General features: G+C 47.6%; 4 protein-coding genes across 4 annotated transcripts; 3 read left to right on the forward strand and 1 right to left on the reverse strand.

Moving 5' to 3' along the window:
* The first annotated feature begins 752 nt into the window (after positions 1-752).
* On the forward strand, positions 753-4,477 carry LOC101770999 (nucleotide-sugar uncharacterized transporter 2). The gene is made up of 7 exons (XM_004953691.2): positions 753-1,275; positions 2,470-2,621; positions 2,712-2,920; positions 3,014-3,107; positions 3,343-3,509; positions 3,611-3,781; positions 4,022-4,477. Exons 1-7 carry the CDS (start codon positions 1,140-1,142, stop codon positions 4,299-4,301), a joined length of 1,209 nt encoding a protein of 402 aa, XP_004953748.1. The 5' UTR covers positions 753-1,139; the 3' UTR covers positions 4,302-4,477.
* A 334-nt stretch (positions 4,478-4,811) lies between these two features.
* Positions 4,812-10,349, forward strand: LOC101771390 (25S rRNA (cytosine-C(5))-methyltransferase nop2). Its single transcript, XM_004953692.2, has 17 exons — positions 4,812-5,278; positions 5,483-5,643; positions 5,725-5,788; positions 5,992-6,125; positions 6,230-6,313; positions 6,535-6,609; positions 6,695-6,766; positions 6,855-6,928; positions 7,139-7,191; positions 7,320-7,429; positions 7,972-8,040; positions 8,154-8,228; positions 8,527-8,619; positions 8,689-8,768; positions 8,843-8,942; positions 9,423-9,916; positions 10,003-10,349. The coding sequence occupies exons 1-17, from the start codon at positions 4,894-4,896 to the stop codon at positions 10,043-10,045; spliced, it is 2,166 nt and encodes a 721-aa protein (XP_004953749.1). The 5' UTR covers positions 4,812-4,893; the 3' UTR covers positions 10,046-10,349.
* A 457-nt stretch (positions 10,350-10,806) lies between these two features.
* On the reverse strand, positions 10,807-13,348 carry LOC101785170 (pentatricopeptide repeat-containing protein At4g02750). Its single transcript, XM_004955125.2, has one exon. It carries the CDS (start codon positions 12,625-12,627, stop codon positions 10,981-10,983), a length of 1,647 nt encoding a protein of 548 aa, XP_004955182.1. The 5' UTR covers positions 12,628-13,348; the 3' UTR covers positions 10,807-10,980.
* A 3,169-nt stretch (positions 13,349-16,517) lies between these two features.
* Positions 16,518-19,794, forward strand: LOC101771786 (protein kinase G11A). Its single transcript, XM_004953693.3, has 3 exons — positions 16,518-16,736; positions 17,593-18,521; positions 18,708-19,794. The coding sequence occupies exons 2-3, from the start codon at positions 17,713-17,715 to the stop codon at positions 19,585-19,587; spliced, it is 1,689 nt and encodes a 562-aa protein (XP_004953750.1). The 5' UTR covers positions 16,518-16,736; positions 17,593-17,712; the 3' UTR covers positions 19,588-19,794.
* The last annotated feature ends 976 nt before the right edge of the window (positions 19,795-20,770 follow it).

Consider the following 20,770-nt stretch of genomic DNA (forward strand, 5'->3'; position numbering starts at 1 on the left):
CCAGTCTATCAGCAACCAGCCCACTGTTTTCGGCCTTGCTGAGAGCGATGCAGCAGAAAAACTACGTACGGCCGCAGGTGGGCCGTCTGCTACGGATTGAGTTCCGGTGAGTATCACGATGAGACAAAGAGACCTAGCTCAGCGCAGGCAGCCGGCAGGGAGGCGGGCACCAAGAGACCTAGCTCAGCAGCTACTACTTGTCGTAGAAACTACTCGACGTCACGGTCTACGAAACCTAGCCGCGATCTCGAGGCATCTCGCCGTCGAATTCATACTGCCACGTCGTGTCAGCCCTCCCATGATCCTACTGCTACGACCACACTAAATGCCAGTTACGGTAGAGCTGTAGGCGAAAAAAGTCATCGTGCACGATCTTGGTCCAAAAAGCCCCCGGATCCGTTTCCCTTTTGTACGGCCAGGGTACGCCGGAAGCCCGGAATGAATGCAGCGTTTGTACTACGTGCAATACCAAAGGGACTATTGGAGTACCTACCCGAAGTTATAGCTACGTGCATGCTTTGGTGAACAGTGCACTTACCCTAGAAGAAACGGCAGCTAATCATCAACTTCCTTTTCTCATTAACAACTTCCTTTTTTATTTACAGCTTCTTTCTTTGTTTTGTTCCTGGCAAGTGGCAAATCCTCACTCTGAATAATTTCTGAAACGAACCCATCAGGATTCAGGACCGGCGCTCCTGAAAGAAATCCTGTGAGCGGAAAGCAGGAGCGAGCAACCACCCACCCGAAACTCTGAAAACCTCTCATGTGCCCACGAGTCCACGACAGCACGGCCACTAACCCGGCTCCGTCCCCTCCCGAGCGCCACCTCGTCCGCCACTCCACTCAACTCACCGGCCGTCGTCGCCACCGCTGGCCCGCACCACGGCGGCACAACTGGAGCGAGCGGCTCAAACGAGGCGGGGCGCGCGCTTAAAATAGCCCGGCACGGCACGTACCGCCCCCGCGCGCCCGCGCAGGCACCACCCGCTCCTGGCCTCTCTCTCCCGGCTTGTGTTGTAGCTGGTGGTGCTTCTGCTGTCTCCGTTCTTGGCGTCTGGTTGCAAGATCCCCGGCCCCTTTTTCTCTCTACCGCGACCGGGAGGCGGTGGAGGGGAAAGGCCGGCCGGCGGGCGGGCGGGATGATGAAGCTGCGGTGGTGGCGCGCCGACGCGTCGGAGGTGATGGCGGTTACGGCCATGGGCGTGTGGGAGGCAGTGCTCGCCGGCGGCGGGAGGAGGTTCATCAAGCGCAAGGACAGCGACGCCGGCGAGACAGGTTCGTTCGCATCTCCATCGGCCCTCTTCTTCCTCCTCTTGTTTTTAAATTCTTCAATTTTTTTAGTGGGTTTGTTGGGTTGATATGGTAGGGAAAGAAAAATTCTTCCTTCATTCGGTTCGTCGCGGTTGGTGTTCCTGCCAATTCGGTTTCCCGGTCCTTTTTCTCCGCGTTTGAAGAAATCTTTTAGGTCAGTTGGCTGAAAATGCGGTGTAAAACTACTCCCGCTTTTTTGCACTTGCAGTTACCACCTTACTCGCTTCATTTGCTCCCAGCTGTTGCGGCCTTTTTGGTGCGGGAAATGGCATGAAAGATCCTCTCCTTTTCCTATCGTTTCCTGCGAACGGCAAAGTTGTTGCTTGACATGTTCTGTTTGGATTCTTCAGTTCGAACGCCGGGTTCGTCGGCATCATACTTGCTGCCTTTTTTCGTGTGATACATGGACGAGTGATGTTTTCTTGTTTTTGATAATCAGATTCCTCCCATGTTTGGGATTTGAAGAACTCCATTTGCTATGTTTCACGTAGTGACGTAGGTGGACAAAACTAGGAATTGGGTGTCAGCTGAAGCTGAATATTCTCTTCTTGTTGTGTGTTTCCCACATCGACTCCAGGTCTCAACACACTTCTTAGATAACTCATCATCTTCGATGGATGTTATCAATAGGACAAGGAACTAGCACATGCCATACTGATCCGTATCTCATAGTTTGTCAGTGTTGCTTCCAACTTCTGCAGCCACATGTTCAGGAATCTGCTGTACTTCTGCATGCTGTCACTCCCCTGAAGTCTGAGACATGATGAATGGTTTTCCTGCAAGGAAAGGACAAACAGCAGTAGTGTTTGACATGTGAACTTGTGAATGTGACACGCCAGAACGGAAATATGAACTCATCGCTTGCCTTGTAATGGTTTAGGATAATATGGATACTTTTCCTCTAAAACACTGACATCAAGTGGTGATCATAAACAAGACTAGAACTTGCATCCCAGAAAATTAAGGATCATAAACTGGCTCTGTGCTTTGGTGTCTGCTGCTCACTGTTCCAAAAATATAATTCACAACCCTTTAGGTGATTAAAAGAAAATATTATTTCGTTTGAAGACATTTTGACCATTTCTTATATTAATATGTTTATGACTACTTATTTCGTGTGAGTGACTGAATTGTCAGCCATTCCCTTGAACTTACCAGGCCGGGCACTAGAGGAGTTGCGGAGCTCCTTGTACAATGAAATGCATAGTTCAGAAATCGCGAAGCGCCAGCAGCAGCGATTCTGTGGACCAAGTGTTGCGTTGACATTCAATTTCGCTGTTGCCGTTGGGATCATCATGGCAAACAAAATGGTAAGGCTTTTTCTCAAGATAAGCGATTGTACAATAGCTGTGCCTTGGTTAGCTTTCAAGTAGTTTTACTGGTTATCTATTGCCTTGCAGGTGATGGGGAGTGTTGGATTTAAGTTCCCAATTGCGCTTTCATTAATTCATTATGCGGTTGCATTTCTTCTAATGGCCACTCTTAAGACATTCTCCTTGTTACCGGTTGCCCCGCCTTTGAAATCCACTCCTTTCTCATCTATATTTGCTTTGGGTGCTGTAATGTCCCTCTCCACCGGGCTAGCTAACGTGAGCTTGAAACATAATAGGTAAACCAGATTCTATTTGAAAGTTACAGCGAGGTCTACTTGTGAAGTATTGTAATATTTCTTCCATATATTCTCAGTATTTTTGCTATTCAGTGTAGGTTTCTATCAAATGGCTAAGATTGCTGTAACCCCAACAATTGTTGTAGCAGAATTCATGCTTTTCCAGAAGAAGGTTTCCACTCAGAAGGTAGGTTTGCTGCAACAAAATGCGTTTCGCATGTTTTTGTTTTTGTGCTTGACCCAACTATCTAACATGGTCCCAGAATACCCAGTGTCTCCAATAGGCAAGCATAAATTTGAGAAAATATGATAAATTGCAGTGTGCATGCTTTTTTCTCCCTCTACCGGATGACCACTCACACAATCTGTGTGGGTGTATTTTCTTATGGGATTCGTAACTGTGCTTTTTAACACTATTACAGGCTATGACACTGGCAGTTGTATCATTTGGAGTGGCTATAGCAACGGTTACCGATTTAGAGTTCAACTTTTTTGGTGCCTGTGTAGCATTAGCATGGATTGTCCCTAGTGCTGTGAATAAAATCCTTTGGTCTAGTTTGCAACAAAGTGGAAATTGGACCGCACTTGCGTAAGTTCTGCCTTTTATTCCCTTCACTCAGATTATTCGCTACATTAAAGGGGCATGCTCTACAGTTTTCCTGTAACTCAGATAGTACATTGTTGATCCAGGCTGATGTGGAAGACTACTCCAATTACGATATTTTTCTTACTGACATTGATGCCTTTGCTGGATCCCCCGGGCTTGTTGTTGTTCAGTTGGAACTTCAGAAACAGTTGTGCTATAATCATCTCTGCTTTGTTTGGTTTCCTTCTTCAGTGGTCTGGCGCTTTGGCACTCGGGTGAGTTAAGGCATTGCTTTGTTTTGCTTATTTCACTTGCCATTTTTCTATCCAAGATTTCACAAGTCATTACTGGATGAAATGAAAATTGCTGAGGCACAAGCCATCAGAAATTCACAATCTAAGGATCAATTAACCTGCAACCTTTCCATCAGGAGATAAGGAAATCTATGCGACAAAATCATTTCTGCCTTGCATGTAACAAAATCTAAGTTACTAATTCATACTGTATTGCTTCAGCGCGACGTCAGCTTTGTCTCACGTTGTGCTGGGCCAGTTCAAGACCATCGTCATCGTGCTCTCCGGTTACCTGATCTTCGGCTCCGACCCTGGGATCACCAGCATTTGCGGAGCCGTGGTTGCGCTCGGCGGCATGTCGTTCTACACCTACCTGGGTCTGAAGAAAGACTCAGCGACCAGCGGCAAGAAAGCGCCGTCGAGACAGAACTCCTTCATGTCGAAGCCCAAAACCGCTGCAGACAATGACAATGCGGATTCAGATAAAGAAGGTACCGTGTAGGGTGGGAAACTGTCATCTAGGTGATTTCGTCAGTGTCCCTGATCTGTGCTCGGTTAAAGTTCGGCTTGTTGTAATTGTCGGTGACTGTATCCATTGTACATAGAAGCCAAACATGTAGGATCATTCTTGAAGGTTTACGGATTGTCTACTACATTAGTGACAATTAGGTTGGGTTACTGCTTCTGGTCCCCCAGTGTATTTACGCAAGAACTTGCAGTGATCTGTCAGAATTTCAAATGCGTCAGTTCATAACCAAGCAGCTCCGACGATCGTGTGCCGATTTTGCCGGAGAGAGAACTTGCAGCGCGGCAAGAAAACAGCCCAACGCCCTCAAAGAAACAAAGAAAACAGCCCAACGGGCTCACGTGCTGGAGCGGGAAGGCCCATCTAATGTCTACAGGTCCTTACCGGTCCAGCCCAGCCGAAGCGCCACTTCTGGGTTGCTCTCGCCCAGGCCCAGGGTTATAACGTCCGGGTCTCCTCCCCTCCCTCTCCCCTCTCCCTCGCGGCTAGGGTTTTAGGGTTTTCTTCTCCGCTCCCCGCCTCCCCCATTCGCCCGCCCCCTGTCCCCACGCAGCAATCGACGGTATCCATGGCGAAGAAGGGGCCGAAGAGCAAGCAGCCGCCGCCGCCGGTTACCGCGGCGAAGAAGGGGAGCAAGGCGGCGCCCCCACCGAAGGCGGCGAAGAGGGTGCCGAAGAAGCAGGAGCTTCTCGAGTCCTCCGACGACTCAGATACGGAGCCGCAGCAGCTCCAGGAGGAGGACTCCGACCTCGACGTCCCCTCCGATTCCGACGCCGAGGAGCTATCCGGGTCGGACGCTGAGGCCGATGAGCTCTCTGGCTCGGACGCCGATGCCGACGGAGGCTCCAGCAGCGGCGACGAGGTGGAAGAGAATGAGGAGGAGGAGGGAGATGATGAAAGCGATGATGACCCCCTTGCGGACGACTTCCTCGCTGATAGTGACGAAGGAAGCGGTAATTTGCTCAGATCACTAGGCTACTAGATATGCATATGCACTGAATTGAGTTAGCTTCAGCAGTTTCAGTTTTCCCCATCAATCCAGTATTTCGTAGAATTTGTTTATGTGAGCTGAGCTTGTCCATGCGCTTTTATACAAGTGTAATGCTTGAATTCGCACCTTGCTTTCCTCTACTGATTGCAATGTGCTGGGTTCACAGAGGGTGGTGACTCTGGAGTGGAGTCTGACGATTCTGATGACCTCGAGGCCAAGTCAAGAGCAATTGATGAACGGAAGCGGAAGGTGGAAGAAGAGGCAGATGACGAACTTACAACCAACATAAGATCAGAATCTGATGAGTTCAGATTACCAACAGCCGAGGTTGCTTGTCTGCCTTAGGTTCCCATTCTCTCTGTGTGTTAATTGCCTTGAGCACTTACACCATTGCTTAATACGCTGCAGGAACTGGAGGAAGAGGCACATTTACCTCCTAACCTACCAAATCTCAAAAGGAGGATATCAGAAAGTATGTGCATCTAACCTTTTGTATTTACCAGGTTCCATGGCTTTCTACTATTTACTTACCACCCTTGCACTATCAGATTTGTAAAATCCATGATGTATCGTACTATTATCCTATGCACATTGAGCTGATATTTTGCATTCTTCATGGACAGCAGTCTGTTTACCTTTCTGACTGTTTTCATATATACTGATTTTCTTCTCTAGTTGTTCGAGTCCTCTCAAACTTCACCAAGCTGAGGCAGAAAGATGTCCCACGGAAAGATTATGTCAATCAACTCAAAACTGACATCATATCATACTATGGGTATAACGATTTTCTCGTTGAAGCATTGATTGAGGTCAGCTTAGTTGTTGCAAATTTGATGTTTGACATGCTTGTTCAGAAAGATCACCATTTAATACTGTTCTAGTTGCTAACATATTTCCTGCTAAAACCGTGCAGATGTTCCCTGCTGTTGAGCTTGTTGAGCTATTGGAAGCTTTTGAGAAAAGACCACCTGAGTGCTTGCGGACAAATACATTAAAGGTATGCTGCCTGTGGTCAATCTGAAAGTGTATGAATGGTACCAGCACCACAGTTATTGGCTTACTGTTGTTGTCAGTTTATTTCATATCTGCCTAGACTGCTCTACTTGATAAAATTTACTGTATACCTTATTTGTTTACGTTATTTGTGGCCTACCCACTTTCTTGGGACCCAAAGGCTTTTGTTATTGTATTTAAATTGGAAATATTTGCACTTCGCAGACCAGGAGGAGAGATCTTGCTGCTGCTCTTATACCAAGAGGATTTAATCTAGACCCAATAGGCAAATGGTCAAAGGTATACTTCAATTAATGTTTCCCGTACATCATGATAATGGCTAACCACCAAAAACTTGGAACTTCCCCGCTGTTGAAAATGGCAGGTAGGATTAGTTGTCTATGACTCCACCATTTCAGCTGGTGCTACTACTGAATATATGGCTGGACATTACATGGTAGCCTCTCTACTTTTTCATTATGTTGAGATATTTTGTTTGTTATTTCTATCCTTTATCACTTCGGACTAATAATATGGTCTCACAGAAACAAGGTGCAAGTTCTTTCTTACCGGTGATGGCACTTGCTCCCCAGGAGAAGGAGCGAATTGTTGATATGGCGTAAGATGTTTAATATTTTCTTTTGCGAGAGTTCATTTCTTTTATGACATCAAAATTAACATATGTAAGCCTTGCCATGCTACAATTCTAAGATATCGTACTTGTTTCAGATTTAATGTTAATCTTTGATGAAATTGTTCACTAGGAATTACTGTTATAGGTTATGCCGTCATATCCAATATTAAGAATTGATTGTTTTCATCTTTACAGAGCTGCTCCAGGTGGCAAGACTACTTACATCGGTGCTCTTATGAAGAATACTGGTTAGTTCATTGAACCTGACTTGAGTACTGTATGATCATTCGCGTAGAGTAATTTTGCCTATTTGATTTTGATTTGCATCATCAATAAATTAAACAAAGGTACTGGTTTCTTCATATGTCATATACAGGAATCATCTATGCAAATGAGTTCAATGAGAAAAGGTTGCATGGACTGTTGGGCAACATCCATCGCATGGGTGTGACAAATACCATAGTTTGTAACTATGATGGTAAAGAGGTAATAAGATAACATACCATTCCTGAGTGCTTAAATCCTTCGGATTGGTACTTTAACCAAAATACCGCAATCCAATATTTTAGCACGGCCCGGGAGGCCTGGGGTGATCACTGTAGTCTGTCTAGATCTGAATCAGGTTAGATAGTCTTGTGGTGTAGTCAGTTTCTAGATACTTTGCTGTGTACCCAAACTTCTGGAATTTCTGTTGGTTAATGGAAATGGGGTGATCCTCATCTCGAAAAATAACTTAGTGTCATAATTTGCTGGACTTGTCAAGTGTGCTGTTAGCTTGATGAGTCATTATTTCTGGGAAACTAAATACTGAATGTGAAAATATGTTGCAACTGTTTTTTCAGCTTGAATCATTTGAAACTAAATACTAAGCCACTGTTGTTTATATAGAGGAAAACATGACTAATAGTTTGTCATTTTCAATCAAACAAAGTATTTTTTGAGTCCTGGTAGTTTTGTAGCTTTTCAGGTGGGCATATCATGTCCCCAGAAAAAAAATGTCATTCCATAATATGTCCATGTTATTTCAGTTACCCAAAGTTCTCGGGATGAATTCGGTTGACAGAGTATTGCTGGATGCTCCCTGCACAGGAACTGGGGTTAGTATGATCAAATTCATATAAGCTGCTTGGCTATCATATATAAGCTGCTTGAATATTATGTTCTCTTGGTTATATCGCTTGAACATGTGGCTCCTTTTTTTTTCCTGCAGACCATTTGGAAGGATCCACAAATAAAAACATCAAAGGACATCGATGACATTAGGAACTGTGCCTTTGTTCAAAAGGTTAATTTCTTTCACTCTATGAAATCTTGTTTGAATTGAGCATGCCTGTTAGCATGTAGCCCTGTAATTTGACAAACTCTTGCCTATTTATCTAATTGAACCTTGACCCAGTAACAACTAATTTAAAAAAGAAAGATAATCCTCCCCTACTTTGTGCTAAATTCATATCCCTGCTTGCATATAATATAGTTTGGGCCTTAAACCTTTGTGATTCTCACATTAGAGAGGTTATAGAAACTGGTTTTGTTAATGCCCTTGCATATTTCTGTACTAAGTAACAGATCAATCTGTTTTACAGCAATTGTTGCTAGCTGCTATTGATTTGGTTGATGCCAACTCCAAAACTGGTGGTTACATTGTTTACTCAACTTGTTCAATAATGATCCCGGAGGTATGTAAATTTCTCCTGTTTGGTCAATGCTGTATCCATGTGAGTTCCTGAGCCTCTCCACTCTTGCAGAACGAGGCGGTAATTGACTATGCACTTAAAAAGAGAAACGTAAAGCTTGTGCCTTGCGGGTTGGATTTTGGACGCCCAGGGTATGTCAATTTTATATTTCACCAATCAAGAGTGTTTTAGTTACTTTCTTATGCTTTTTCTGTTAATCTCTCAGATTCATCCGGTTCCGGGAACATCGGTTCCATACTTCGTTAGACAAAACAAGAAGGTTTTATCCTCATGTCAACAACATGGATGGATTTTTCGTGGCTAAGGTACTTTCCATTTTACTTCTGTCCAGGACAAAAATCATAGTAATTTCTGATGCCTAACATTCTGTTGACCTCTTGAAGTTTGTTCCTGTCACTATATTGCAAATCTAGTGAGTTAGAATTGGAACATTCTGGTTGAAATATCATTTTCTTTTGGTGTATTATCTTGGCAAATAATTCACATGGACTCCAATTGGTACTGCTGATCCAAAATAATTTCCATCCTAGAAATAATGCATGTATAGAACTTGGACTGGCATTGTATAGAAAATATTGATAAAATCATCGCAAAGTATATCTATAACATTGTGATTTATATATGTTATTAATATATATTTTTGAAAAGTAATGCCAAAGTTGTGCATAGGGAGAACTCCATATCCTGAACAAATAGTAAATATTACTGAAGACAAGAATTTACAAGTCTTAATATGCAATGCTTGATCTGGACGTTTTGTGATGGGGTTATGCCATTTCATACAGCTGAAAAAGTTGAGCAATACAATTCCTGTTACATCTGAGTCGTCCAAAGCATCTGAAGTAGCAGCTGAGAAAGCTGATCCTAGCGGGGATGATGAAGATAAGGAAGCTGTTCCTGAAGAACAAGAACAAGAGAAAGGTGTTCCTGATAAAGATGAGAAAGCTGTTCGGATGAAAAATCACAAAGAGACTAAGAAGTCTAATAAAGAAAGAAGCGTCCCCAAAGAGACTACACATGTACCTGATAGGCCAGCAAAGCATCTTAAGAAACAAAAGAAGGATGCAATGGAAACTGATGGCCCTGAAAGCACGGAAAAAAATGGAGATGGGAAAGAAGTGCACCAGGAGCAGACCAAGCAGGCAGGCCACAAAAAGAAGTTTGCTTCTGATAGAACCAAGAAATTTGGCCCTAAGAGCACCTCAGGTATCAAAGAGAAGAAACCGGTGAGTGACAAGAAGCGAAAAAGGAAGTGGCAATTCAAGCTGAGGCGAGACTGGTAAGAAAAACTTGACATTGTTTACTTCCTATGTGTGTTTTATCTCGATTATTTTTTTTATATATGATGTGGCATTTTACTTGCAGGGAAAATATGAAAGAGAAATCTGACAAGAGGAGGAAAGTATGAAAGAGATTCAGAAAACCAGATGTCCACAAATCCCAGTGAGATTTGATGCGCCATACAAGGCAACAGAAACTCCATACGCTAAAATTTTGAGCGAGCACAAGTTTGCCGCCAGGGCAAGTTTTGATGTACGAGTAGCTATTGTAATTTGTTGCTCTTAATCTTGATTCAGTTTACTCCTAGGCATCCTTTTATCTGTAATGAGTAACGAATGAACGTCTGGCATGGAAACTAAAGCGAATATCGTGATGAATGCTATGCCATTAGCTGAAAGCATTTGTTTTTGAGTGCAAATCTTGTTTTCCTAGCAGAGAGCTGCGAACTGGCATTGTAGAACCGAGAGCTGAAAAATTACTTAGCATAGAGCGGCGAACTGTCATTGTAAAGAACTTAGTTCCGACCTCTGAACGGTTGTTCTTGTACCCTTCCCTGCCTCCTGGAGCCCCGAGGTTCATGAAACCAGGCTGAAAACCAGGTAGAGGCAGGCAGGCAACAGTAGCTCGTCTGACGCTACCTGTAAAAGTAGCGATTGTAATTTGTTATTTTCTAATCTTGATTCAATGTACGCATAGGCATCATTTTATCTGGAACCAGTGACATCTGGCATGGAAACTGAAGCAAAACCGAAGCGACTTTTTTTAAATGAACTAGGCTGGAGTGAAACCGAAGCGAATTACCGAGATGAATGCTGCGTAAGCCGAGTGAGCAAATTACCGTTATGAACGCTGTGTAAGCTGAGTGAATCCTGCTGCTTGAGTGGGTCATTGGCGCTAAAAAGTTCGCTCAATGTTTTCTTGTGTTTTATGTTCAAAAGTTTTCTTGGCAAAGAGCTGCGAACTGGCATTGTATAAGTAGTCTTTAGCTCTGAACGATTTTACCCTTGGCCTGCCTCTAGAACTCTAGGTCTATGAAACCAATCAGCAGTAGCAAGTCTGACACTACCAATAATCTCTACAAGAGCAAATGCCATTCTTGAAGCAATGGAACCGGTTCCTGTCCCGTACGACGATCTCCCTCCGGGTAATCTCCGAGATCAGCTTCATCGCGGCGTGGCAATCGCTGCAAACTCGCAGGTTCTTCATCACCCGGAGCGTGGTCCCCGGCGGCGTGGCCATCAGCCCAAACGCCACGGCCAGCTTCTCGCTGTGCCTGGCCAGGACGCGCTCCTTCTCGCCGTCGTCCATGTCCAGCAGCACGACCGACGTGTCCGGCGCGTACCCTCGCCGCCGCGCCTCCTCCAGCAACCCATCCAAGGTCTCGCATATCGCCGCCGCCTGCGGGTGCGCGCAGTCGCCGGCGGCGAACTCGTGGACCGTGCCGCCCACCGAGATCGCGCTCCAGCCCGTCGTCTTCTTCACCCCGCGCAGCTTCATGGCGCGCCGAACGCGCGCCACGTCCTCCCAGCGGCCGGCGGCCGCGTAGATGTTGGACAGCACGACGTAGTAGCCGTCGTTCCCCGGGTCCAGCACGGCGAGCCGCCGGGTCGCCTCCTCGCCCACCTCGACGTTCCTGTGCAGCCGCGCGCCTCCCAGGAGCGCTCCCCATACCACGCTGTTGGGCTCCACGGGCATGCCGTTGATGAACTCGAGCGCTTCCTGGAGGTGGCCGGCGCGGCTGAGGAGGTCGACCATGCAGCCGCAGTGCTCGATCTCCGGAGCGATGCCGTGGTCCTTCTCCATGCTTTCGAAGAAGGCGCGGCCTTCGTCCACAAGACCCATGTGGCTGCAAGCGTGAAGAAGCCCGACGAAAGTGACGCCGTTCGGCAGCATGCCACGCCGCCTCATCGCCGCAAAGAGCTCCAACGCTTTATCTCCCTCGCCGTGCATGGCGTGCCCGCAGATCATGGCCGACCAGGAGACCACTGTCCGGCCGTCCATTGCGTCGAACACCCCCCTCGCCGCGTCGACGCACCCGCACTTGACGTACATGTCGATGGCCGCGTTGCAGACCAGCACGTTGCGAGAGTAGCCCTGCCGTTTGGCGTAGCCGTGCACCTTGCGGCCTAGGTCCAGGTCACCGACGTCGGCGCATGCGGCGAGCACGGCCACGACGGTCACCTCGTTAGGCGCCACCCCGGCGCCCTCCATGTCTCTGAACACGCGCAAGGCGTCAGCTGGCCTGCCGGACTGCGCGAACCCGGCGACGAGCGCCGTCCAGGAGCGGACACTGGGCTCGGGCATTTCGTCGAACAACTCGAGCGCTTCGGCGACGCGGCCACGGGCGGCGAGCGCGGTGAGGAGGATGTTGTAGGACGCGGCGTCCCTTGCCGGCATGGTGTCGAAGAGCAGGCGGGCGAGCCGGAGGTGGTGCTCCCCTGGAGACGCGGCGTACAGGTGGAGGAGGGCATTGGGGAGCAGAGTGGAGCCAGAGAGGAGCGCGAGCTTGGTGGAGGCTCCGTGGACGGCGCGGCCGGCGCGGATGTGCCGCAGGCGCGCGCACGCTCGGGCCGCGGCCGCGGCGGAGGCCGGCGTCGCGGAGCTGGTGGAGAGCCCCGACTTGGCGAGCGCGGCGTGCAGCTGCGCGAGCGCGTAGGTGGAGTGGGTGCGCGGGCATGGCGGCGGCGGCCCGGCGCGCGGCGAAAGCATTTCGCTGCGCGCTCAGCTCTGCGGCATACTGTCGGTTGCGGAGGTGGATGGCCTCGACCTCGTGCTACTCCCAGTGGACGGGAAGGTGCGCGGCCGTCGGCGTTGGCGGAGCAGCTCAAGAAACCCAATGGTGGGGTAATCTCCCAGAAATAGTGAAGGAAGAAGAGGGCTTATCACGATCCAAATTAGAGGTGTTTTTTTTTTAAATATCGGATCGCGAGATCCTAATTATATGAAAATTATCGGATCGATAATCGCGATCCAAATTAGGGGCTAGGTAATATGTAAAATATTACGCCGGCGCCATGGCGGCCAACGAGGTCGCGCGCTTCCGGCGGCGATCCCCTAGGGGCACGTCGCCGTACATCCCCGCAAAATTTCGTCAACTCTACTCGGCAGTCCTGAACTATCGTCCCCACGAGCGCCGGCGCGACCGCTGTCCAATCCGCCGCGTCCAACTGGAGCCATCCCCGCCGCGACACCGCCATGGACAAGATCGTGGAGAGGAAGAAGGCAACGAGAATCCATTGGAGGAAGGAAGCAGCGCGCCTTCCTTTCAGTATGGTGTCCCCATCACCATGGTCGATTGGCCTGACCGCCCTAGCTCCTCTTCTCTGCTCCACCTCCGCCATTGCCGGCCCTGACCACCCCGGAGGCGCAGTTTCCCCCCTTCTGAAACGTCGACAGTCCCCTTATCCATCATCCTTCAGACATAACAAGCCGATGAACTACGTTTTAGCTATCTCTTTCTTCTTCATTAACCTCTGAGATAGGAGGAAAAAAATCTCTAATCCAATCGGATGCCAAGCAGGAAAAATCAACAGAAATCACACAACCTACTCAAAATTTCAGCGAGCACAAAACTTCCCCCTGCAAATCCGTGCAAGTTCCCATGCCAATTATAGCTACAGACAAGTATCATGCTGCTGCTGACGCGCACAGTCCGGCAGTTTACACAAGCCAAGCTTCCGGGGGTGTTGGGTTAGATTTAGTCGAATGTTTAGATACTAATTAGGAGTATTAAATATAGGTTAATTACAAAACTAATTGCATAAATGAAGACTAATTCGCAAGACGAATCTATTAAGTCTAATTAGTTCATAATTAGGCTTAATAGATTCATCTCGTGAATTAACCACGGTTTATGCAATTAGTTTTATAATTAGTTCATATTTAATTCTTTTAATTGGTATCCAACGTCCAATGTGACCTGAACTGAAAGATGGACTAGTTCAGACAGACACGAGCAACAAAACTGCCAACCATCCGCGTATTAGCGTCTAGGTACACTCGTCATGGCCAATGATTGCCGCGATAATTGTCCTCCCGGGCAGGCATTCCATCCAGCGACGACCCACTGGAGCTCGACATGATTAGCAATACTCTACTCGATTACCGCCGCATGAGAGATGGTTACAGCTTGTTGTAGCCGCGGTCATTGCGGATGGGTAAGACGACGACCATTTCAGCTCGAACGCCTCGACAGCAACGGCGGCGAGAGTGAACGAGAGAGAGTGACGCCTCGACAGCAACGGCGGCGAGAGTGAACGAGAGAGAGTGACGCCTCGACAGCCCACGGCCATGTCTGCTGATCCTCCATTCCTCCTGGCACGCGATGGCGCCGCTGCGAGCGAGAGCTTCGTTGGAGGCTTGGAGCACGTGCCTCACGCCAGACCACGTAACCCTGGACCTGGAACCTCGTCGAGATCTTCGCCGTGACGGGGGAGCAGTGCGGCGGGTCTTTGTTGCCCCGCGCGATGGATGCTTCCTGTTCGGCTGTTCCTGACTCCTGAGCGGCGCGCCATGTGCCACGCACATGCTTCCTCTCGGCGAGCACAGCTTATTCAATGGCGGAGAAATCGCGTTGCATCGCTGAGATCTTGGAAGGTTCTGAAGATGCCATCGGCAGAACAGACTCGCAGAGTGAGTGTGTTAAGAGAGGCTAGACATCTACTAGTAAGCTAGCGCGATTGCCGTCTAGTATGCTAATCGCGAGTCGTTTGCCTTGGATTCCCGAATCCCGAGGTGATCAGATCAGCATCCATGGCGCGCCGCGCCGATAATGATCTCAGGCCCTAATGCGTTCCGATTTTCCTAATGCCAGTGTCCGTTCGTGGACACACGCCTTGACTTCGTGGCACGCACACACACCTTCTTCCGTTCTTCGTTCGTAGTCGGAGTCTCCACTGCATCGTTCTCTTTTCTTGTTGTCTTCTTTGTTCCTTCTTTTTTTAAAAAAAAATAAAGAAGACGTGCAGGTAGCACATGTTTGCACTGTAGGCGATTTGGGACGAGATGACAGTAACGCACACACAAAGCGATTTGGCGACCTGCGAGGCTGCTGCGATTGATGCCGATGCACTTCACCTCTCTTGCTCGGAGAGGAGAGGACGCTGGGGACAGCGAGGCAGACGGGCACCCTTCATGGCGTCCCATAACTGATGGACTGGCCCTCCGCCGCAGCTGTGCAGGATGGCGATGGCTCTGCATGACAGACGCCGACGCCGAACCGGCCGCGGCCAGCCATGCGTTCGTCCCGCAGGTCCACGCGCCGTCCCCCCCAACGGATGACGGACCACCACCTCCTAGAAGCCGCGCCCCGTTTTCACGTACGCATGTAGGAGCAGCTAGCATCACTATCACACCCACTTTGGGACGAGATCGATAAAATCCACTGAAATTCAGTAGCAACTCTGAACGGGAATTGTCTGAAACTGAACCGATGGCTGTACCATCATTTACGAGTGTTGTAACATGTAGTTGCAGCAGTTTCAAATTTCTGCATCGGAGCTCTTCTTCAGCCGTTAGCTGTACTGCTACGTTCAGAACGGTTGGGATGGGGGCATAAAGGCTTTGATCGTATTTGAGCTGCCTCACCGTCCTACACGATCCGAAAAGCACCGTACGCGTAGGAGTAGGATCAATGAAGATTGAAGAGACTACCTTTCTCATAAGAAAAGTGTTAGTGACAGTATATGCCATGAATTTTGAGCCAGTACTTTTATGTACAAAGTCAATGTTGTTGGTGTCTACTAGCTCATTAACCGTTTGTGGCGTATTCATCATTTCATGCTGTGGCAGCCGGCCAATCAGCCTCCTAAATCCTATCTGTAGAGTCTAACGAAGACTATTGCGTATTAGGCCTTAATCTAATCACAATGTAGCCGTGGAAAAACCAATGCCGCCAGCCTCTTACAGACAAAGTTTAACGAAGATTCAGAAGAAAAAATGGCCAATTTATCCAGACTCCGAAACAGATTATGCGGTGCTGACTGGCCCAGGGCAGGTAGCAGCAGTAGATTTTTTTTTCTTTTTCTGGCACCGATTCCTTCTCGGAAAGCAAGGGAAAGTTGACCGGGGGCTCGCTCTCTACTGAAGTGACTCGAGAGAGGACTGATTTGTCACGTCCAATTGATTGCCGATTTGATTTCTTTACTGTGGTGGGGTAACTGAAAACGGACTGCTACTGCAAGTTATGGTAAAGTTGCAACGTTTGCTACAGGACAGCTTGTACAGGGTTAAAACGATCTTGTACTACCACGTACAGGTACAGCAGCCTAGATTCACATCATTGCGAGAAGGTGCAGCTATTCGGTTGGGAGCCAATTGATTTCTGCAATCTGTTCACGATCCAACGTTCGTTTAACTTATTCTGAATTTTGACAGAAAATGGTTATGTTCTTATGGAAGGAGTATTTCAGTTAATCCCGCCTTATAATTGAGAGGGATCAACGGAAAATTGAGGCGGCCATGTCATTTTAGGAGGCATCACTTCCAGGGACCCTGAACAACGAGACAGGATCATTGCGCCTGCGAAAAGAATTACCAAAAACGATAGAAAAAGAAGGCGAATTGACGGGCCGGGGAGCAGAAAGGCAGGCCATTAATACTTGACGCCTCCCGTTTCCTGCCCTCTTCTCCTCCTCCCTCCCCGCCTCCGCCATTGCTCCACAAGTACACGTCGCGCAGCCCCCACGCGCCAGAGCTCGGGGGAACTGGACAGAAGCGCTGGCTTCGGCATCCCGGTCTCCTCGCCGTCTTCTTGCTTGTTTGGTTCCTGGGAGCAGAAAGATTCAGCTTTTCAGGGCTTCCAGGCTCTGCGCAATCTGGTGAGATTTCTGTCGCAGCACATTTCCCCGCTGTTTTGATTTCCCTGGCTCCTGATTTGGTTGCCTTTCGTGAGGTTGTGCTCTCGACAGATCTGTCTTGCCTGGATTGCAGAATTATTTTCCCCATCTTCTGCTTTTCTGCATTTCGCAGAAAGATGAGAAAGTTCTTGCTTTTGGCGGTTATTGATTCCTTCTCCCCTCAGCTTTCTGCAGCCAGCACAAAAAGAAGAAATAGCAATTTTTTTTGGCATTTTGGTATCGTTGAAATGATGAACTGCTGGAAATGTGCTCCGATTTCAACTGGCGAGCTTTGCGCACGCGGCACACCTTTGATCGGTAGACATGTTTTTTTTTTGCGAGAAAGGAAATGCCTTCATTTTTGAGGGAGACTTTCTCTTTTTCGAGCAGCAATGATGGCGCCTTTCGCTAGCTCTCTCTGCTGATCAAACACTTGTTTATTGCCAAAGAGGATGCTAGATCTGTAGCGTTGCATGATTAGGCTTAGTGGGGGGTTGGACTTGGACACAGTTGATGGTCATCGGAAGGAGACCCCCTCACCTTTAGCTTCCTAGCTGGACAGATGAATAGATGATATCCCCAAGTGCGCCGCACATTGAGCGCCCAATGATGAGCATCCATGGTGGGAGGTTGATGGAGCTGAACGTGGAGGCCGTTTTCTTGATTTATTATTTACTTTACTATGTCACAATCAGGTTATTAGTTCTTTGTTGTTTGGGCATTTCAGTTCTTCTGTTTTCTTTTTGGTGGGTAAATATTTGTTGTAAGTCGTAAGTTCAGTCACTTAGTGAGGCCTCGTTCATGACTGCAACTGATAGAAGTTTTTTCTCTTTTGCAGACCGTGAATGAAACCTACAATTCAGTAGTCCATCACGATGCCAAGTTTGCTTCCTGACTGACTAGATTCAGATTGTTGCGGTCTCTGGTCTTGTCTGATAAACAGACAGTTGTAGCAGCAATGACTTCCAAGGCAATGCCTCAAACTCCCCCAGAAATCTCAAGCGCCCCAGACCTGAAGCACTGTTCTAAGAGCGCTTCTCCTTTGGAGATCCCCCAGACAAACAATGCATGCGTTTCAGCACCAACGGTGTTACCAGAAACAGCTAACCTGAGCAAATTGAGTCATAAACTGAACTCAAATGAGCAGAAACCAGACCACCACATCAAGGAATCTGTTGGGGAGCTCGGGAATGTGAATGGAAGTTCCACTTCATTTCAGACATGTGAAGGAAGTAGTCAAGCAAAGGTCAGTGCAAGTGCTAGGTTGACCGATCCATCAGAGATTGGTGACAGAGGCAATAGCAGCAGATGCAGGCCTAGCACAAGCAGTGATGTCAGCGATGAAAGCTCATGTAGCAGTATGAGTAGCAGCACGAAGCCTCATAAAGCGAACGATTCACGATGGGAGGCGATTCAGATGGTCAGGACAAGAGATGGGATGCTTGGGTTGAGTCATTTCAGGCTGTTGAAGAGGCTAGGCTGCGGTGATATTGGCAGTGTGTATCTCTCTGAATTGAATGGGACAAAGAGCTATTTCGCAATGAAGGTTATGGATAAGGCATCACTAGCAAGCCGTAAAAAATTGCTTCGAGCTCAAACGGAGAAAGAGATTCTGCAATGCCTGGATCACCCCTTCCTTCCTACACTCTACACTCACTTTGAGACCGACAAGTTCTCCTGCCTAGTTATGGAGTTCTGCCCAGGAGGAGACCTGCACACTCTTCGACAGAGGCAGCCTGGCAAACATTTTCCAGAGCAAGCTGTCAAGTATGTCTCATCTGCATTTTACTTGCCGTATATATCACATTTCACTACCTAATAGAGTTGAGGAATTTCTTCAACTACCTTAGTTCATTAGTTTGAAGTCATCATGACTGAATAAAGTTTATAGGTTGCTGCCTTGTTCCACTATCTAAATAGGTGCTTCACAAATAAAATGTTCTCACATTGCAGATTCTACGTAGCAGAAGTCCTCCTGGCACTAGAATACCTGCACATGCTCGGGATCATATACCGTGATCTCAAGCCTGAAAATGTCCTTGTTCGGGAGGACGGGCACATCATGCTCTCGGACTTCGACCTCTCCCTTCGCTGTGCAGTCAGTCCCACACTGATCAAATCTTCAAACCCTGATGCAGACGCACTCAGGAAGAACAGCCAAGGCTACTGTGTCCAGCCAGCTTGTGTCGAGCCGTCCTGCATAATTCAACCATCATGTGCAGCCCCAACCACCTGCTTTGGTCCACGCTTCTTCTCCTCCAAGTCCAAGAAGGATCGTAAACCGAAACCTGAAGTTGCCACTCAGATCAACCCTTGGCCTGAGCTCATAGCAGAGCCCAGCGATGCGCGATCAATGTCATTTGTCGGAACACATGAGTACCTAGCCCCTGAGATTATCAAAGGTGAGGGCCATGGCAGCGCTGTTGACTGGTGGACCTTTGGGATATTCTTGTACGAGTTGCTGTTTGGGAAGACACCTTTCAAGGGATCTGGTAACAGGGCTACACTGTTCAATGTCATCGGCCAGCCATTGCGCTTTCCCGAATACCCAGTTGTGAGCTTCTCGGCAAGAGATCTGATCAGGGGTCTACTTGTAAAGGAGCCCCAGCAACGGTTAGCTTACAAGCGTGGTGCCACGGAGATCAAGCAGCATCCTTTCTTCGAGGGCGTGAATTGGGCACTGATCCGGTGTGCAAGCCCACCGGAGGTACCAAAGCCCGTCGAGATCGAGAGGCCATCGAAGCTGCCTCCATCACCCTCGGGAGCTGCTGATGGTTCCAGTGGTGCACCACAGAAAGGTTCTGACGGCTACTTGGAGTTTGATTTCTTCTAGCAAACATGTGGGTGTACTATATTGTTTCTGCCATTGGATGTAGGGTTTTCAGATGTTATGTTTTCAGCAGATGGTTGGTGCTGTAGATTTGTCTCCTCAACCCGCTTCTCTTCTCTGCTACCTTTTCTTAAAGTTTACATTTGTAATTCAACAAGTTCTGATTGTGCTGATCTTCTGCATTGTCTTTTTTTTTTGCACCAAACATCATCATTTTTCGTAGTTACTATGACCTATTGATTCTTCAACTCAAAGTATGTTGTTCTTTCTAATGATGCCATGTCATTGGTAGCCTGGATAGTCATCCCAAGGGTCATTGGTTTGGTGATCACATTGCAACTGAATCATAGCTGTGCTATACTATAGGCGACTGACTAGTAATCAAAAGCTGCTGATTATTGTCAACAGCGAAAGGCTAGGCTACTTATAAGCATGTCAATCTTGAATCTGAATCAGCACTTGGTGCCTCCGTGGCTTCAAGCCAACTTGCCTAGTCCAATGAAGTCTCTGGGTGCATCAAAGATTCCAAAAAGTCATGGGCCTGTTCGCTTCAGCTTATAAGCCGGCTGAAAAGCTGAAACGGCTGATTTGTTGTGAGAGGAAAATACTGTTTGGTGGCTGATAAGCCGGCATTGAGCATGTGCAGCTTGTCTGACAAGTGTATCATGCCTCCTCGCTCCGAAACGTTACCAGGTTTTTGATACGAGGTTTAGAAGTGTCACATCAGAAGAATTAAACATAAGATAATTATGAAACTAATTGCAGAACCCCTATACTGATTCACGAGACGAATCTATTGAGCCTAATTAATCCATGATTAGCACATATTTACTGTAGCAGCACATTATCAAATCATGGACTAATTAGGCTTAATAGATTCGTCTCGCGAATTAGACTCCATCTGTGCAATGACTTTTGTAAATAATCTATATTTAATACTTCTAATTAGTATCTAAACATCCGGGTACTTAAAAACACCCCCTTAGCTTCTCTTGACCTGCGTGATTGTTCACTCTTAAGAATCCAAGCCATGCGCATCAAAATCACCACGATTAAGCATAATAAAGAGAATACTTTGAGCCGGAAAAGCTCACACCAGAGAGGCAACAGAGCAGCAACAACACCGGGTTCACCATAGAAAATTAGAAACATCAAACATGCACACAAAGGTCGCAGATAAAGAAGT

Source organism: Setaria italica, chromosome I (genome assembly GCF_000263155.2).
Source record: "Setaria italica strain Yugu1 chromosome I, Setaria_italica_v2.0, whole genome shotgun sequence".
Lineage (NCBI taxonomy): Eukaryota > Viridiplantae > Streptophyta > Magnoliopsida > Poales > Poaceae > Setaria > Setaria italica.

What these genes read in the sequence shown, in the direction of transcription:
- LOC101771390 (XM_004953692.2), top strand. Translation starts at nt 4,894, where the DNA reads ATGGCGAAGAAGGGGCCGAAGAGCAAGCAGCCGCCGCCGCCGGTTACC. An exon ending in TGATAGTGACGAAGGAAGCG is followed by an intron (nt 5,279 to 5,482) that starts GTAATTTGCTCA and finishes CTGGGTTCACAG; the next exon opens with AGGGTGGTGACTCTGGAGTG. An exon ending in ATGGATTTTTCGTGGCTAAG is followed by an intron (nt 8,943 to 9,422) that starts GTACTTTCCATT and finishes CATTTCATACAG; the next exon opens with CTGAAAAAGTTGAGCAATAC.
- LOC101771786 (XM_004953693.3), top strand. Translation starts at nt 17,713, where the DNA reads ATGACTTCCAAGGCAATGCCTCAAACTCCCCCAGAAATCTCAAGCGCC. An exon ending in TTTCCAGAGCAAGCTGTCAA is followed by an intron (nt 18,522 to 18,707) that starts GTATGTCTCATC and finishes CTCACATTGCAG; the next exon opens with ATTCTACGTAGCAGAAGTCC.
- LOC101770999 (XM_004953691.2), top strand. Translation starts at nt 1,140, where the DNA reads ATGATGAAGCTGCGGTGGTGGCGCGCCGACGCGTCGGAGGTGATGGCG. An exon ending in AGAAGGTTTCCACTCAGAAG is followed by an intron (nt 3,108 to 3,342) that starts GTAGGTTTGCTG and finishes ACACTATTACAG; the next exon opens with GCTATGACACTGGCAGTTGT. An exon ending in GGAAATTGGACCGCACTTGC is followed by an intron (nt 3,510 to 3,610) that starts GTAAGTTCTGCC and finishes TTGTTGATCCAG; the next exon opens with GCTGATGTGGAAGACTACTC.
- LOC101785170 (XM_004955125.2), bottom strand. Translation starts at nt 12,627, where the DNA reads ATGCTTTCGCCGCGCGCCGGGCCGCCGCCGCCATGCCCGCGCACCCAC.